This window comes from Xenia sp. Carnegie-2017, unplaced genomic scaffold (genome assembly GCF_021976095.1).
Source record: "Xenia sp. Carnegie-2017 unplaced genomic scaffold, XeniaSp_v1 HiC_scaffold_13, whole genome shotgun sequence".
Taxonomy (NCBI): Eukaryota; Metazoa; Cnidaria; class Anthozoa; order Malacalcyonacea; family Xeniidae; genus Xenia; species Xenia sp. Carnegie-2017.
In genome coordinates this window covers 8,862,940-8,880,472 of record NW_025813436.1, presented here as the reverse complement: position 1 = coordinate 8,880,472, position 17,533 = coordinate 8,862,940, and the positions used below count along the sequence as shown (strand labels likewise).

General features: G+C 33.2%; 4 protein-coding genes across 6 annotated transcripts; 2 read left to right on the top strand and 2 right to left on the bottom strand.

Moving 5' to 3' along the window:
- The first annotated feature begins 1,821 nt into the window (after window positions 1–1,821).
- Window positions 1,822–4,221, top strand: LOC124459576 (golgin subfamily A member 6-like protein 22). Its single transcript, XM_047009036.1, has 5 exons — window positions 1,822–2,779; window positions 2,863–2,951; window positions 3,083–3,176; window positions 3,378–3,576; window positions 3,641–4,221. Exons 1-5 carry the CDS (start codon window positions 2,078–2,080, stop codon window positions 3,946–3,948), a joined length of 1,392 nt encoding a protein of 463 aa, XP_046864992.1. The 5' UTR covers window positions 1,822–2,077; the 3' UTR covers window positions 3,949–4,221.
- LOC124459583 (uncharacterized protein C2orf50-like) lies at window positions 3,876–7,005 on the bottom strand. 2 transcript variants are annotated; one of them, XM_047009050.1, is made up of 5 exons: window positions 6,905–7,005; window positions 6,587–6,665; window positions 6,279–6,511; window positions 5,708–5,747; window positions 3,876–4,424 (listed from the first exon to the last, which is right to left on the bottom strand). In XM_047009050.1, the coding sequence occupies exons 2-5, from the start codon at window positions 6,644–6,646 to the stop codon at window positions 4,242–4,244; spliced, it is 516 nt and encodes a 171-aa protein (XP_046865006.1). In that variant the 5' UTR covers window positions 6,647–6,665; window positions 6,905–7,005; the 3' UTR covers window positions 3,876–4,241. The 2 variants fall into 2 exon arrangements, with proteins under 2 accessions (XP_046865006.1, XP_046865004.1); XM_047009048.1 differs by lacking the exon at window positions 6,905–7,005 and having other exon boundaries at window positions 6,587–6,773.
- Window positions 7,006–7,250: 245 nt separating this feature from the next.
- On the top strand, window positions 7,251–14,038 carry LOC124449252 (trichohyalin-like). Of its 2 annotated transcripts, XR_006949360.1 has the most exons (8): window positions 7,251–7,834; window positions 8,669–8,989; window positions 9,841–10,224; window positions 10,356–10,502; window positions 10,755–10,802; window positions 10,914–10,976; window positions 11,112–11,583; window positions 12,239–14,038. XR_006949360.1 is itself a non-coding variant. In XM_047000194.1 (7 exons), exons 1-7 carry the CDS (start codon window positions 7,457–7,459, stop codon window positions 11,310–11,312), a joined length of 1,542 nt encoding a protein of 513 aa, XP_046856150.1. In that variant the 5' UTR covers window positions 7,251–7,456; the 3' UTR covers window positions 11,313–11,703. The 2 variants fall into 2 exon arrangements, 1 of the variants encoding a protein (XP_046856150.1); XM_047000194.1 differs by lacking the exon at window positions 12,239–14,038 and having other exon boundaries at window positions 11,112–11,703.
- LOC124449264 (mRNA turnover protein 4 homolog) lies at window positions 13,948–17,532 on the bottom strand. Its single transcript, XM_047000205.1, is given in 10 exon segments — window positions 13,948–14,342; window positions 14,604–14,638; window positions 14,641–14,679; window positions 14,746–14,820; window positions 15,868–15,944; window positions 16,031–16,089; window positions 16,227–16,317; window positions 16,437–16,540; window positions 16,757–16,815; window positions 17,418–17,532. Coding segments are annotated over 10 exon segments (735 nt in total). The 5' UTR covers window positions 17,527–17,532; the 3' UTR covers window positions 13,948–14,255.
- Window position 17,533: the final 1 nt, after the last annotated feature.

The following is a 17,533-nucleotide window of genomic DNA, read 5'->3' as shown; positions in this document are numbered from 1 at the left end:
ATGTTGTTAAGTATGTATTATTTATGTTGTCACAGTCAAACTGTCTATTCATTATAGTCATAATTAACACATCATTATTTTGATGAGGAAATGCAAAATCAATGAGAAAACACGCGCTAAGGAATTAGCATTCCAGTCAAAGAAACTATAACAACAAACAACTTCGGCACGCCAACTCGAGTACACATCTAAGGACCCTGCATGTCTATCTGCTCTGAACGAAACTCCAACACAAACAAATTTCGTGGTCAAAATACTTTAATACACTACTCATGTATCAACATTTTATTTTCATGAGATGCAGTTCCAATAATATCAGATACCAAGTACAACGTTAAAAACATTTCGTGTTTCACTTCATCCTCAAAAAAGGGTTTCGTGACGCTCTTGACTTTGTCACGTTTAAAAACCCACGAAAAGTTTTGTATTCATTTGTCACTTATGCATTTTTGATCAAAGAGACAATTTTTTGATTGGTAAAATTCTTGAGAGATGAATATTTATTTCATTTTAATTACGTAAATAAACGAATATGAAATTGAAATTTCAAGAGAGCCCCCTTTTATACTTTGAAGGTGTAAGAAGAGCTCGTATTGTATTTAATTTTTAATGCTTCATTAAACTTTAAATGATTTTAAAGATATTTGCATTTATGTAATGAATGCAAATTTGGTGTGCACTAAAACACAACATTCAAATAGCACAATAGCAACATTCCATCGACTACAGTGTAATAATATTATATAACATGAAATGATGTTTCTATGTTTATAATATCAGAAGAAAATAACAGCAACGCGATAGGAAAAAGATTTCAGTAAAGATCATTCGAATACAATTATTTTGACAACTATATACTTCGAAATATGGATATCAGACAGCTGCGACAACTTAGTAGAAAACTTATGAAAGCTAATAAAACATTGATAATGGTGAACGAAAGATTATACAAAGATCGTAAACATCTCGACGAACAGAATAAGCAACTTCGGAAAGAATACACAAGAGAACTACGTGAACTTAAGCAGAAGATGAAAGCACAAATGAGTTCTAACGACAACATTGTTGATGAAGAAGATCTTGAAGAATTACTAAAGATAAAAGTTAATAAAGATCTAGAGAAAAGCACCATTGTTCACGAAGATAAAGAACTTATTATTCCTGAACTTGGTCAATGTGAAAGCGACGTACTTCAACTTGAACGTGTAAGTACTTATATCATGATCTAGACAAAGATGAGTAATTTGGTTTATTATTTCTAGATATTCATCTGTTCCAGGGAATGTTGGAAACATCTAGCAAATAAGTTAAAAAGCGCTCAAGCGTAATAGGAAATAGACAAACAGTATAATTAATTTCAAATCAATAAGAAGCAATAGCTCTAGGACTTTTGCATTTCACCTAACTTGCATCGGTTAGATTGTGTTTCAAATTATGCTTGCTTGTTGTGTTCGTATAATCTATTCCATGATTAAATTGATCCGGATGAGAAGGATCGTTATATATATAAATATTCTTATAACATGTAAGCACTTCATAGTCCCTTTACTTGAGAATTTCAAGAAAAAACACCAGGGAGATGTTTTGACTTTTAATTTACTCGTTGTCAGGAGGTCAACATGATGAAAAATGACAAAACAGTAATAATGATTAAGTATGAAAAAGAGCTTGAAGAATTGGAAAGTTATTTCTTGGGTGAACAACAGAAACTCAGGTTGTACTATGAGGATAGGCTTCTCTCTGCTGAAAGACAAAATCAAAACTTAAAATCTCAAATCAATACACTAATGTCGTTAACGAATGATCAACATAAAAAAAATTACGAAGCTGGTTCAAAAGAACTTGATAAACTGAGACGTTTACACGAACATGAGCTGCAAGAAGTGGAACGAAACTTGGCAATGACATTATCTCAACAACTGCACTCGCTCTCTAACTTAAACGAACAAGAAAAGTTAGCAATTGTGAAGGAAAAGAACGCAGAGATTAAGAAACTTAAAGAAAACTCTTCTGAGCTGAACGAAATCATTACAAGTCTTGAAGAACAAATAGTAAATTATCCTGATCTTGTAGAAAAATGCAAATATTTGGAAGAGCAACTGGACATGGAGAAAAGAAACATGAGGACATACACAATGAAAATTTCAAAATGCTATTAAACCAAGAACAAGAAGAAGAACAAGACAAAGACATTCCACAGGAAGAAAGATGTAGAAATTGTGGACTGTTTTTGTTAAGAGCAAAAGAGCTTGAAAGAGAACTAGCTGCTTTAAGAAAGTTAGAGGAAGATAATGTTCTGTTGGTAAGTAAAAATGAAAAACTCGTCGAGCAAATCGAAGACGAGAAACTCAAACTAGACATGTTGACAAATGGCAATTTACCGGATAGCGAATCTAAGATGAAGTTAGAAGAGTTTTATAGCGAGAAGAGTCCGTCTAAATTAAAAGAGAACTCAAAGAAATATTTGAAAAAACGTGTTTTTCAATTAGAGAATGATTGCAAAGATTTGTGGCGTAAGTTGCAAAACGAAGTAGTTAAAAATAAGAATAAAGAACAAGAAATCATCGAAAAAGAAGAGTTACTAACAGAATTGCAAAAAACACGCGTATCCACGACAAAAGAAAAAGATTTCAGTTGTTTTAATGAGTCGAGCAACACTTCTGTTAAGGACAGGAACATTGAACGTAAACCAGAATCAACGAACATGGAAAAAGATGACGAAAGTTGTGCTGTAAAAGAAAAGTTAAATAAGGCAGAAAAAAGAATACGTTTACTTCAGGTGAGGTGTTTTTCCAACACTGATGAAATGAAGATAGTCCCCAAAACACTTGGAAGAAATCATTCTTATGTTGTATTTTTCAGGACGAAATTGATCGTTTTCATGAAAGTTACTCCAACAATCTAAGGAAAGAGCTGGAAAACACAGAAAACAAGTGGACTCAAAGATTAAGGTAACTTTCTTTCTTATTTTTATACCTTATCGTCAGTATATATAGCTACTTTTTTTGAGATACTAATAGCGTAAAAGTATAACACTGTTGTGGGGAAATGTAAAAATAACCATTTCCATGTTTATCTGCAGACAGGAATGTGATACTATTCAAAGTGAAATGTCAGAGGAATTTCGGAAGCAGAAAGAAGAATGGCATGAAAAAGAATCTGAACTTCACAGTCTTGTAAGTTAAATGAATATTTTATACAGAGCTATTTATTATATATCAAATGATGTGCAAGTCGTAACCAGGTTTGCATGATTCAGATGTTACTAAGGTTTGTTTATTAACGTTGGACAAGTCGCCTCACGTGTAGTGCGTATATTAACCATGGGAAATCTACAATTTTTATGTAAGTAGACCTGCAACGGTTGTATGTTATAGATAGAAGAATTACAGATACAAATAGAAGAGATAGAAATTGAACGGAAACAACTGGAAAATGAAATAAAGATTTGGAAAACAAGTAATGAACATGAAAAATTACCAAATGAGGAATCTGTGACAGCAAACTTTGATAGATCTTCGGATATAATCATTGAAAATAACAACATCTATCGTACACCAGAAACGACGGATCAAGGTAAAATACAAATCAAATTTCTGCAGTGTTGAATCTTTGTTATGTGAATCAATTCGTCATTTAGAGTACATCACCGATAGAGACTTACGTCGTTTGGCGAACAAACTGAAGAAAGACCAATGGTTTCGTCTAGCTAAGCTTCTTTCTATTTCTGATTGTGAAATACAGGAAATTGATAAACTAAAAATAGGAAAAGATGAAAAAGCATTTCGCGCGCTAAGCGAATGGAGAACATCAGCTGAGGAGATTTCAGGAAATCAAGTTTCACAATTGACGTTTGCATTGGAGGAAATACATCGTAAAGATCTTGTTCAATTTATTTTAAATCATCGTGATATGTGTAAACTAAGAAGAAAAAGTATAAGAATTTGATTTATATTGTCAAGTTTCAGATTTGCAGGTATGCATGAGCAAGTGATACATATAAGGATACATGCTTAATGATAACTAGTATTTAAAGATACTTTGTGTATTTCTATTTATTATGTGAGGTGAGTTATATTGCATAAAAACAGACAATCTAGCTATATAGATATGATAATTTTGGCTAAATCGTACGTCGATTTGTGAGATATTTAGTGTAATCTTGTTGTTTAAAACCTCATTTGGACCGCAAAGATATAGTACAAAAAAACTTCATCGAAATCGTCTGTGTTTTGTCATTATCAATCGTACAGCAAAAGGTCATTGTCCTTCTTGAGATTTTGGCGACAAGAGCTCTCCAGTTTGTTAATATAGTTTGTATATCTAGTTCTCAGGCCATAGCGAGCGTTTGATGTATTTGGAACTGTCTTGGAGTATGTTGATCTTGCGTTGCTACTTAATTCCTTCGGCTCTCTATGGTTACCCTGTAAAATGACAATAAGATGAATTTATTTTTAATGAGCTGCAAATCAAGTTTACATACCACATAGGTCTAAACCACCATGGTACGCATTTTCGCTTAAATGAAAGTATTTCTATCATAACATTCTTCAAAAGATCCTTCAGAGGAAGGTTGTGGTAAAGATCATTGCTCAGACAGCACTGCAGAAATGAATCATATCGCAATCCAACTATATCTGCTTTAGCGAAATAACTAAATCTGTGATGCATGTAATCCTGCTGTGCAGGTATTTTTAATTTGACCAACAATAATATAAAGAAAGGTTTGACAAAATGGTCTTTCTTTTCAAACACGTTTGACAACATATCTCAAGACTTATGACCCCAACCAAACACATTTTTCCTGTTAACCCACCCACACAATATTCATAAAGTACATACCGACTAGTAAAAACTCGACATTGACTGACACCTTATAATTTTTAGTACATACGGACAAAAACCAGGCTGCGAGGATGTTTTTAAATTTTACAAAAACATTTCCGGTCTCTTCATATGGTATTTTCATCACTGTGAGTTTGCAGAAACCATGAGAATTCAACAACACTCGCGCTGGGGGTACATAAAATTTTAGAAACGCACATAACATATCAACTTTGGTAAAGAACTAGGTAAATACTTAAATATTTCAATAACACGACGATCAAATGCTATTTTAAGTTATGCAATATTTTGTGCTACGTGGCAGAAAGATGCAGTCACGCATGCCACAAGAACCAACACAATTTAAACACGATTCCATCATGTGATCATTGACCACATGCAACCTTTGCACTCTTTATCATATTACAACCAATGGTGACAACGTTAAAACAATGTGTGAACTTTATTCACATCACTGAAAGGGTTAATGACGGCTTAACTATTTTGGACAGGAAAGAGGAAGGAAAAGGAAAAACGTAAATCGTATAAACGTGATGCAGCAAGAAAAAACATTGTCCTGTTCATTATTGGCAGAAGATAATCTTACAAGCTGGACAAATACTTGTAATAACTGAAAAAAATTGTGATGATTTAAGCATTTTAGAAAGTGTAATCTATTCTTTTGGATATATTAAATATTAAAAATTAGATCTTTTTTCTTGGAGTAGTAATTTACTCCCAGGGTTTTGCCCTCGACAGCTGTTTACTGCTGTCAATGTATATTATTGTATAACTGTAAACCAAAAATAGCTATGACAATGAAAATACGTAAACCGTATACAGGTACTTTCATTTAAACTTATATACTTAGTTTATTTCTTACCGTTTGGTCGAATTTTGCAAGGAATCCCCAATTTTTCTCCCTAAAGACGCAAGAACGAACAAAATTTAATATTTAATGAAATTGATTCATACATTTACATTCATTTCACAAAGAAACATGACTTGTAAAAAATAAGAAACGTGTCAATGTCTTGCATAAACAGTCAAATGTAGTGGATTTATTTAGAGTTTATGTTGTAGATCATGTTTATAATCCTGTATTTAGTAAATTTTGTTTATGGATGGTTTAGTTGAAGACATGGACCTAGAAAACGTGATAATTGGGGGTGGAAAGGGGGGGCCCCGCATATTTATAAGTGGATGTTATAAATATAGTCAGCATAAAACAACAGGTTTTAAAGGAATATAATGCATATCATTCATCCATTAGGTGGACTACGTAGGTGGCCAACTTTCGTTATCATATTTTCATTTTCAACAAGTTGCTGAAAACTTCAGAAAACTGTAAAATAATTAGACTTTTTTATCATTTTTAAAACTTCATCCGTATATCCATCAACTTTATCCATATAATCCTAACTAAATCATGTGTAGTAACAATGAAGACATACCATTTTATTTGTTGACATCTCTCTTTACAACATGAGCTTCTCCAGACTTCGTCTTTAACGACAGTGCTCTCTTTTTGAGATTGTTCATAAGTTACAACTACCGAACTGTTTATTGTTGCCATTCTTGGCCCAATGAAGGCTGGGTTGGACAAAGTGCATTTGCCATGATAATGACGAGTCGTTTGCTCGGGAACACGGTAAAATACTGACGGTGTACGTTGAGAAGACATAATCTTTTACTCAAAAATACACACAAATATTCTAATGTGAATTTTGTTGGCCATTTTAATATCAATATATCATGTTACCTCGACAGTAAATTTGTCGACATACTCAACAGTACAAGCAAACCCGTTTCTAGGAGACATCTAGCATCATATCCGAAAACTGAAACTCATTAAAAAATAATTGTCAAAATTCTGCATGTCTTAAAAAAATCAGGGACGAAATTTGTACTTCTGTATAAATGATACGAGGAAAAAAGAATTTAAAAATTTATATAATTAGAAATATATATTTCGAAAGATTTAGAAACACTGATACAGGAAGACAATGAAGATAGAAAACGAAACAAAATATACTTTTTCGCATCCTAAATAACTATTACAACATTTTACATTACTTACGCCTCAGCTTTGAAATTTCTGGAGAGTTGATCTTACTCAGCAAAAATGATTTGTGGTAAAAAATCGGTAATTACCACAAAAATATCAAAATCAATCGCACAAAAAGATCTGGTCAACTAACTCAAAAGATGCATGTGATAGTTATTGGAGGTGAGAAATATCTTTGAAAATATTTAATGAAACGTACCATACAAGTCCTGCTTGATCATCCAGCTTTGGAGGTTTGGGTTTTCCCCTGACACAATAGTTATTTGAAAGTTTTGATTGGTTTGACTACCGTTCAAGGTCAATCCCTGATGAGTAATAAAAGTGAAGGCATCGTCTAATTATAATTTTCTACAGTCTGTGTATAACCGCACGTAACTCACAAGTTCCCTTTGCTTTAAGGGCTTTGTTTCACATTGAAAGATACATTTCTCTGTGCTACAAGCGTAAGCCGTTGGGAATTTTTGTAGAGGTGATTGATTAATGAGGGTAAATTTATATTTGCAGAGTATAAAATTGCAGACATTTTAACAGAAACCTTGTGATATCATCTTAACAGTGTAAAGTATGTCGATTGTAAAAGATTTAAACGTAGACGATTTGAAGCGTGTGATAACTATGCAACATCGTGAACTTATGGTTAAGAATGAACGTTTGAAAGGTGTACAAGATTTGACTCGCATTTGCAGTGAATTGGAAGAGAAACGCGCTCACTGGCAAACAAAAGCAGAGAACTTGGAGACGGGTCTCAGCAAGGCAGAGGCAAGGATTGCGTATTTGCAAAAAAAACTAGGCATTGGACCACAATCGGCGTTTAAAATCGATGTCGTAAACCCTGGGATATCGAAGAAGGATTTCAACAGAATTACTCAGGAGAACATGAAATTAAGGGAAGCACTGGATCACATTGTCGCCACAGGTCTGGGTGGCGATAAAATTGCTTTAGTAAGTTAGTTATGTCTTCAAATACTGACTATTGATTTGGAATTTTAAAAAATTGCTTTAATCTAGCTATAGTTCGCTTATTTCTAAGAATGCTGTGAATGTTCCAGAGAATACATCGTATGATACCGAGAAATTTAACTATAAAGAACAGCTTTCCTTGGTTGAAAATATCGTTAAAATTTAAAATATGTTGGGATTCCCCGTTCCCATGATGCATTTTGTTTACTTTCACTATCAAAGATTCAGAGGTTATTTCCCTTTTTTTCCTGTTTTACCGGTTCCAATATTGTACATTTCCTCATTAGGGTGTATTCTTGTTATAACAATAATTCCTGTAGGTCAGCATATTAGCAAGCATTGTTCTATTGTGTTGTTAAGGAAATGCAACCAACTCCTTAGCTTTTTCACACCCTTCCTACTTGCACCATTACAAGGAGGGGGGGGGACACAACTTTTCTGCCCACGTCTTGTTACCCTGCACACTCTTGAGTTTAGAAAATCTCGTTCCTTATGCAGCAATATTAAACCTTGGAAATATGCAATATATGGTTGGATAAGAATGCTAATTGAGAGCTGTATATATGTTTATTCATCCCAACCCCAATTAGCGTTTTAGCTTTGCCCCTGTACATGGCCGAAAAAATGGGCACCTATGGCACCTTGAAAGGGCTTACAATGCATTTGTAAGGTCTATGTTAAGAATAAATATTTTATGGTTAAGACTTACTATAGCAATCATGGAGCACCAAAATGTTTGCAAGGTTGGTCATTGTTGCAGCATTTGGTTTATATGGTTAACTAGATTTTAGTTTGTATCTTCATTCATGCTAACAGAAAAACAAAGAATTATATGAAATGGTGATTCGACTTCAAGACGAAATAAGTCAGCTGAACTACCAAATAGATGAATTACAGTCAATACTGAATGGCAAGGACAATGAACTAATGATAAAAGTTCATGATCTCCTAATGGAAAAGATTCGAATAGAAAGGTCAATGAATGCCAAGCAGTATTTTGCCGAAAAACTATTAAAAGAAAATGAACGTCTCAAAGGTTTAGGTAAGAAAATTGCCTCACGCGAACTTGATGATGATGATGATGTTATTGATGGGAAAGAAAATGTTAGGAATGTGACTCATGAAGAAGAAAAAAGGGTGAGTTATGTCTTTGCTTTTTCCAATTTCATTTTGATTGTGGACTTTGCAAGTAAAAAAATGTGTCCATTTTCCGTTTTTTCAACATCATAAACTTCATGTACAACGCAGTATGTGGACTACATGCACGTATCTTTTAAAACACCATATCTTTGTTTTGCTTCTGTTTTTTTCTTCAACATGAAATTAGTTACCATTTCATGTTCATCACCATAGCCTTGGTTCTGAGAAATCACCATGCCATTGGTTCTGAGAAATCACCATGCCCTTGGTGCTGAGAAATCACCATGCCCTTGGTTCTGAGAAATCACCATGCCCTTGGTTCTGAGAAATCACCATGCCCTTGGTTCTGAGAAATCACCATGCCCTTGGTTCTGAGAAATCACCATGCCATTGGTTCTGAGAAATCACCATGCCCTTGGTTCTGAAAATTCACCATACCTTTGGTTCAAAGAAACCACTATACCATTGGTTCTAAAAAATCACCATACCTTTGGTTCTAAGAAACCACTTTACCATTGGTTCTGAAAATTCACCATACCTTTGGTTCTAAGAAATCACTATACCATTGGTTCTGAAAATTCACCATACCTTTGGTTCTAAGAAATCACTATACCATTGGTTATGAAAAATCACTATATCCTTTGTTCTAAAAAAGCACCGTACCTTTGGTTCTTAGAAATCAACGTACCCTTTTGGTTGTGGAAAATATTTTAATTTATGGTGTTAAAAAAACAGAACCGAACAAATGTTTGAATAGCGGCAAAATACAAATTAAACGTTTTGAAAAAATGTTGATTGTGTTTTGATGGCATTCTATTCATGTCTTTATTAAATTATCGCATATGTAGGTTGACGAAGATGTTCTCAATGCAAGAGTGGAAAAAATGACAAGAGAAATTCGCGAAAAAGATGAGCTCATTCGAAGTCGTGACGATAAAATTGTGGAAATTGAAACGAAATTACAAGATTCGTTAAAAAAAAGTGAGCATCTTGAAGAAGAATTGAAAAAAGCAAATGAAAGAAAGGAGAAAAGTGAAGAAGAACTGAATAATGTATCTAAGCGATGTACTGATTTACAGAAAAAATGCACTGGTTTCTTTAATCAAGTCGTCAGCTTAAATTCTAAACAGCAAGAATCAGAGGAAGAGATATCATCATTAAAACGAAAGATCGAAAGTCAGCGTGTTCAAGAGCAGGATAATGAAGCAATGTTGATCATGATGCGAGATTCAGTAAGCTAATATTTATTTATTGTGTAAACAAGTATAAAACAAACTGTTTTTGTTTATATCGACTTGCAAAAAATTGCTTTCTTACACATGAACAGGACTAATAACATGCCGTTATTCCACCTTTTTTACAGATTAAGAACCACGAGCATGATTTCCGTCGTGAAAACGAGGAAAAAATACAATTGAGGAAAAAGAATGAGACGCTGCAGAAAGAGAATGAAATTTTGAAGAGAGAAAATCAATCTCATATGAACACTGCTCGTCGCTTTGAAAGAGAAGTAAGAAATAAGAATTTGTCATGCCTTTCGAACTTAATTATTACTGAAAATTTCAAGTGATGTGTTAAGAGAACATGTTATGGCCAAATCATAAGATGCTTAAAAGGGACAAAAAATCCGTATATACATACACACACAAATAAATAAATTTCCCCATACTCCTTGCTGCATGAACTAACATTTGCAATATTAGTACTATTTTTGCTTTATATAAGAATTTGTTTAAAGCTCTAAATTGTTATTTCATTTCAGACCGAAAAAGTGAACAGCCTTTTGCAAGAAGAACGCATGAGACCTAAGGTGATTTTAACAATTTGAGCCAACAATTTAAAAATGTCAATTGACATTTCGAAACCTATAAACAAGCATATGAAATAAATCAATTTTGAAATTTTTATTTCTTTACTTCAGGCTACAGCTAGCTTCCCAACTGCCTTCGGATTACCGTTAGGAGCTGGCATGAATTCATTTCAGGTAAGCATGATTTCACTATATTTATGTAAGGCATGTGAAGTTTTCTATTGTTTCAATCAAACACAGCCATCACATGCATTGTTGCTTGATGTAATACTGCTTCCTTCAATATGCTACGTTATTTCTTATACTTAGAATCTCACATCACCAGGGATCGTTGTTGCAGATAGCGCTAGAAATGAATCTAACAACTTACGACATGATGGCAATTCGACGACAGCAGATTCTTCTTCTACACTTATTGAATGTCCATATTGTTCTCGACATTATCCATATCATCTTATTGAAAGTCACGTACAAGACTGTATGGAAGATTCATTATATTCAAACGATTAACCCCGGCTTATCTTAAAACATGTGTACACGTATTGGCAACTATATTGGCGTGACGTTGTGTGAAGGAGGCATTCAAGTCCTTTGACGAGCTCAGTTTTGTAAAAATCGTGGAAATCACGAGCGTTTTGTTGAGGAAATGCGGAATTTCATGAAATATTCTGGTCTGTTTTTCGTGAAACCACAGGAACAATGCAGAGAAGCTAATAAAACCAGGTTCTCAGGGCTGTCAGTTCGACCATTTGCCCGGGCAACGACAGATTATTGGAGAAATGTAAGCTTTTGGTAAAACGTAAAGTTTACTTAATGATCTGAATGAAAAAGGGAAAAAGCGTTTAATGTTTTATCACATCGTGGGCTCTACTGCCAGTTAAAAAACTTTTTTGTCATTTCATGTCATCGTTTTGTATTCAAGTGAGAACTGCTTGGCTTTGTGCTTTAAAAAATGGAGAATTGGCCTTTGAAATGTCTTGTGAGATTTGAGAGCCGATAGCTCACTTGTGGTCGAAGGTCCACACACACCAGATGTGATTTACCAACGCGATGCGAATTCATAATTGCAAATTTTTGAAGCTCGCATGACGTTAGTAAACCTCGTCTGGTGTGTGTGGACCTTGCATCTGTCATGAAAATAATGCTGCATATTAACTTTCGAATCCAAGCCCATGATCTAATAGAGAGGCTTCATTGAATTTTGTGCAAAATCCGTACTTTTCATCTGAAAGAAAATTTACTTCGGAGATAAGGTTCATCTTGAATTTAATATTTTTAGAAAAGGGATACAATTTTACAACAGTGATATTTTGAATTCATGTCAAATTCTTAATGAATATTATTGTAAAATTGTCTTCTTTATCTCAAATATTGAATTAAAAATGAACATTTTATCGCGAATTTATTTAAATATGTCTTACTTAATGAAAATGTAGGCTTCAAATTCAGTTAGTCCACTTTGACGTAAGAAGCAAAAATTGAAAGGATCGATTTAAATGTTCTTCATATTCATGGCATGAAAGAAGAAATGACAGCAAACTTAACTGCTTCATGTTGGTAAAACTTGGACGAAGATATTGGTAAAATCATCATCATCATGATCGATTCTTTTGAGTACGTCGCTTAAAGTATTTGAGTAAATGAATCGTGATATTTTTAATTGATGTTTGATTCGCTATATCGAAGAAAAATTTCTCTTAGCCTGGTTTCAGCTAAGCTCGTTTAACAAACAGTGTCACCCATGAAATAAAAATATCTTTCCATCAACCCAAAATACTAGCCAAATTATACTACGTATAATGTTTTAAGATAGACAATTTTATTTTCTTCATTCGTAACAAGCTTCCAATACACGAGAAGATACCACGGACTTCTACGTAATATAATTTATTACATAGCAGTCCGTATAATGAAATATTTCTCAATGTCTCAAAAACAAATCGCGGAGAGAGGGCAAGCCTGTAGCCAGAACGATAATTTGGGTAGAGGCATATTCATATATGCATGACTTGCCGAATGTGTTTCTTTTCTAATCCATTGTTTTTATGGATTACAAATTGAATATATGACTAGTTCTGGCTACGTGCCTAAGAGAGGGTTTATGAGACAGAGTTGATTATTTCTCTTTAATGAATTATAACACTGCATGATTTATATGTTTATTTGGTTTTTATTTACCTTTTTTTTTAATATGTAAAACAACTTAAATAGCTCAAAACAGAATTCGCCATATACAATATTCACGCGAATTTTGACACAAGTGACATGACTTGCAACGGCTAGCTGCTAGCTTTCCTATAACTTTTTTTTGTTTCATTGAACAAGTTACCACAAATTTGGAGTGATAGCTCAGTGGTCAGAGCGACTTGGTCGTGGGTTCGAGTCCCACTCACTCTGCGTTTGGGCTATTATAAAGAAATTCAGTGGTGTTGCCTGTCTATTTTGTTCTATATTCGAGCCATTCAAAATGTTCTGTGCAAACTCAAAGCGAAAACAATAGACTTTTAAAGATAAATGAAAAATTAATTGTTGGCTACGCTGCTGATATATTACCAGAAGGTAGATCAATGTTATCTCACGTGAATATTTTATGTGGCGAGAAAAATTGTGAATGAAATATTTTAGTTGTAGTTTAGCCAAACATACATAGTAACTAGTTTCATTTAGGCTCGGCTGTAAATTAAGTCAGCTATTCATGAGAAAATAGAAAATGTTTCAAAAAAAGGCAATTTGGTCAGTGCATGATGCGTAAATGCAAGAAGATAGTTATTTCACGGAACTTATTCTTAAACCATGTAAAGAGTTAAGGGTCAAGTCAAGATGAGATAACTGTTAAAATAAAGTTTTGTTTTCATAAACACGATACCTCAATGCATTCTATATATACTGTACGATGACGAAAAAGCGATACGTATTATACAATATACTACAAAACCAAAACTGTTCAGCATACGCTATATATGGAATGCAATTTAGGCATTATAGTGTTTTGGATCATCTGTGTGTACATAACGTTAATAATCAAAGTATTATACGAGAAATATGTACTTTAAATATTGTTATGTTTGTAAATATGAACTTTTGAACGTTTTGAAATGTTAAAATTGTTAAAGAAATTTTATGATTGAGTTTCAAAAAACAATTATTATCGATTTATAGTTTTGTTTAATGCAGCACAAGGTCACTGTGGAAATAAATGTGTTTATCAGAATTGAAATTCAACAAGTTACATTGAACTAATGTGTGAATGTTCTTGTGTCAAAAGAAATCTGTTGAAGATTTGCAACTGCTAATGAACTTTCTTGTCAATTTCTTTCCAAGGTTTGCGTCAGTATGCCATATATAAAGGATGATGTATTATTGCAGCAAAGAAAAAAAGTGAACAGATCCTTCAGGTAACACAATCGTCCACATTTAAGTAAGAAATGCCAGTACCATGGTACAGCAATAACGCTACAGAAGTTTTTCAAATGTACCATCGTTTGACCAAACACAAACCAAACTGACATAAAACTCCGCCATTGGATTTCCCATTAGTTTCTGAAACAGGAATAAAACAATTTTTAAAAGTCGTGTCGACAGCGATCATTCCTATGAGTCAATTGTCCGGTGTGAAAGACTTCGAGAAACGAGAAATTAAAAATTCCAGGTTTTGAAAAAAACACACGAAAGCTCTTTAATAAACGTTATGAAATAATATCAAGGCTGTGTTTTTTGTCAATGCATGAACAAAGTCTACTTTAAAAATAAGCCTTTCAAATCATATTTTTTTTATTCAATATAGCGCAGGAAAAGGCTTACAAGTATTCTAGCTTGTTCGGGCGTCAAGGTATTTCTTCTCTGCAAACTTCGTGATCTTGAAGAAGAACGACTTTACCTACGCCAATAAAATTACATGAGCAAAGGCTTCAACAACATTAAAATTTGTAAAAATGACAATTACCCTTTTGCAGCGATGTTGGAAGACCCAGCTGTCGTAAATTTGGTTCCATTGAGTGAGTGAATTGATCTAGATGTCCTGCAAATATGAGAAAGTTAATTCAACTGATTCCAATTTAAATGAGAACAAATAGTGAAGGTTTATCCCAGTTATTAATTCAATAACCACATATGCATGTATTAATGAATATATCCTATCGATATGGTCTAAATGTTATCAGTGTGCGAATTAACGGTGTGCAATGTGCAATTTGCACATCGTTTTAGCTAAAATGAAAACAATTGCACATCAATTTTTCAAACGATATGCAAAAACTTCTTTATTGATTACTACCACATAAATTGAAGAAAGTTTTCAAGCTTAATCTTTACTGATCTTTATAAACGAGTGCGCTGCACGACATTAAAATCCATATTGACACAATGTCATCAAATTCAAAGACGTTGTCACTGAGACTGGGAAGTCTGTCAACAGTCTACATACATTGTGCTTATAAGCATAAATATGATGTTTTCTATCGTAAGGAAACATCGAGGATGTTACTGTTAATAATCAGAAAGCAAAAGTATATTCGGTTATTCTCTTATCACTTTTGTCTTTCTTGCCATTTTCGTCGAAAGGTTGTAGCTACCAGCAAAGTTAATACAGTAAAAAAATGGATGGAAACATCAAATGCTGACTCGTTTGATTACTAGGATGATGTCCAAGTTGTGAATTTATTGTGCTGTAAAGTTTGCACAAAAAAAGACGAGAGAATAACATGCGAAAAAAATTTCTCTCATACATTTATAACTGGATTAGCGGTTGTAACGAAAAACACTGTTGTAAATCATATAAATTTGTTCACGTTTAAAAATATTAATTTAGCAATTAGCACTGTATAATAATTAACGTAATATCGATTTGATTATGCCTCTAAAGAAACACTTTTGTCAAAAAAAATTGCACATCGTTTTTCCTGAACTAATTCGCACACTGAATCTTATCAATATGAATGATCTAAAATCATTCATTAATTTCAATACAACAAAAATTCACAAAACAAAATTTAAAATGATTTCATGTATATTCCAGTCACCTGAATCATCGAAAACTTACAACTTTAAAGCATGCTTAAGCATTTACCTGCATTCAATTTCAAAGCATGTGTAGCAATATTCCCTGATCTTGCATAATCAAGCTCTTTAAACTCAGAAAACCATCTACACAATAAGGCATTTCATTAACAAAATTATAAAAAACACTGAAATAATATTGATTCCTGTGCAAGTACTATCCATACACTTACTTCAATACTTCATCTTTTGTTTTGTTTGTAAATAAAAGACCACGCTGACCTTTCAAACACTACACAGTATATTGCAAATAGAAATTAATACATTTCTGTAAACAAGTACAATTCTTAATCTCATAATGTCAAATCCATATTTTCAAGCAATTGCTTGAATAAAATGAATCTACAATCAGTGATAATTCATTCATACCTTGCTCACTTGAGATATATTGTCTTTGTATTCATCTTGTTTATCCTTTCCAAGTGCTACAATCATTACTTTATTCTTACCAAAGAAAAACCTCAAGAAAAACCAGTTTATATTAAAAGATACATGTTTTGTTTCTTATGTACTGGATAACTCCTATAAGAACACCTAAAACCAGTTGGCCAAATAAAGTATTTAATTCTTTTTCAATACCTACTGTGCTTCCACTCATTTCGTACATCTTTCAGTTTTGAGTTTCTCATATTTTCAACTGAAAAAACAAATATGCGTGCATATTTGTCAACACATTCCTGAACCTAAAAATACAACAACAAATTAAAATTAATGTGGTACTAAATGCTTCATCATAATGATCTATAAAATTACTAAAAATGTGATTAATTAACTTCATTCACAGTACAAGACATCAAAGTCTGCCATTATAAAATGGAATCCAACATTCATTGCTACAAGCCAAGTTTTTATTCCAGTGAGAAAGGAGGAATGCTTTCAGTTTGTTTGAATAGGATTACCTCTTTAATTAAAGATGATTTTAATTCCAACCCTTTTTTCTTGGTTTGTGTGAGGGACACTAAAAAATATTTTTATTGTAAAATGTAATTCATATGGCCGGTTTGGTAGGATTGATTGCTGCTTGCATAGAATTATATTTTACAACATTTGTGTGTCTTGCAGTTCCATTCCCTTTTGAAATCATGTAAGTATTTTGTTGGTAAGATCACACTGTATTCATTTTCACAAGTTACATAACATGTATACAACATTCCAAGTTCACCAAATGATCCTACTTCAAGAACCATGAACAACATTTATAAACCATTAAACACTTCCACAGGCTCACATTCAAGGTAACTGATGACCCCCTTGAGAACAAATGTCTGATGAACATAACCATTCAAGAAGAAATGAGTGTTCAAAATGACAGTGCATCAAAAGTTACAAATCATCATTCAACAGTCAACGAGTACATGACCACAATTCAAAAACTACTGATTAATTCCATTAATCCAAGTTTTCTTCTACAGTGAAACAGAAAGGATGGAGATGCAACAGGGGGGGTGGGGGGTCACGACTCTGTCAGTAGTCAAAGTCAAATCTGAACTTAAAGAATAACTTTAAATCACCACATGAATGAGGAATATTTCAAACTACATCAAGTAATAAGCAACATACCTAGCTTATTTCTTTTGGATTTTGGCATATTCACTGAAATAATTACTATAAGTTTAACATTCTTTACCACATAGAATTTTCGACCACGTTTTATACATATTTTTAACATCCGTCAA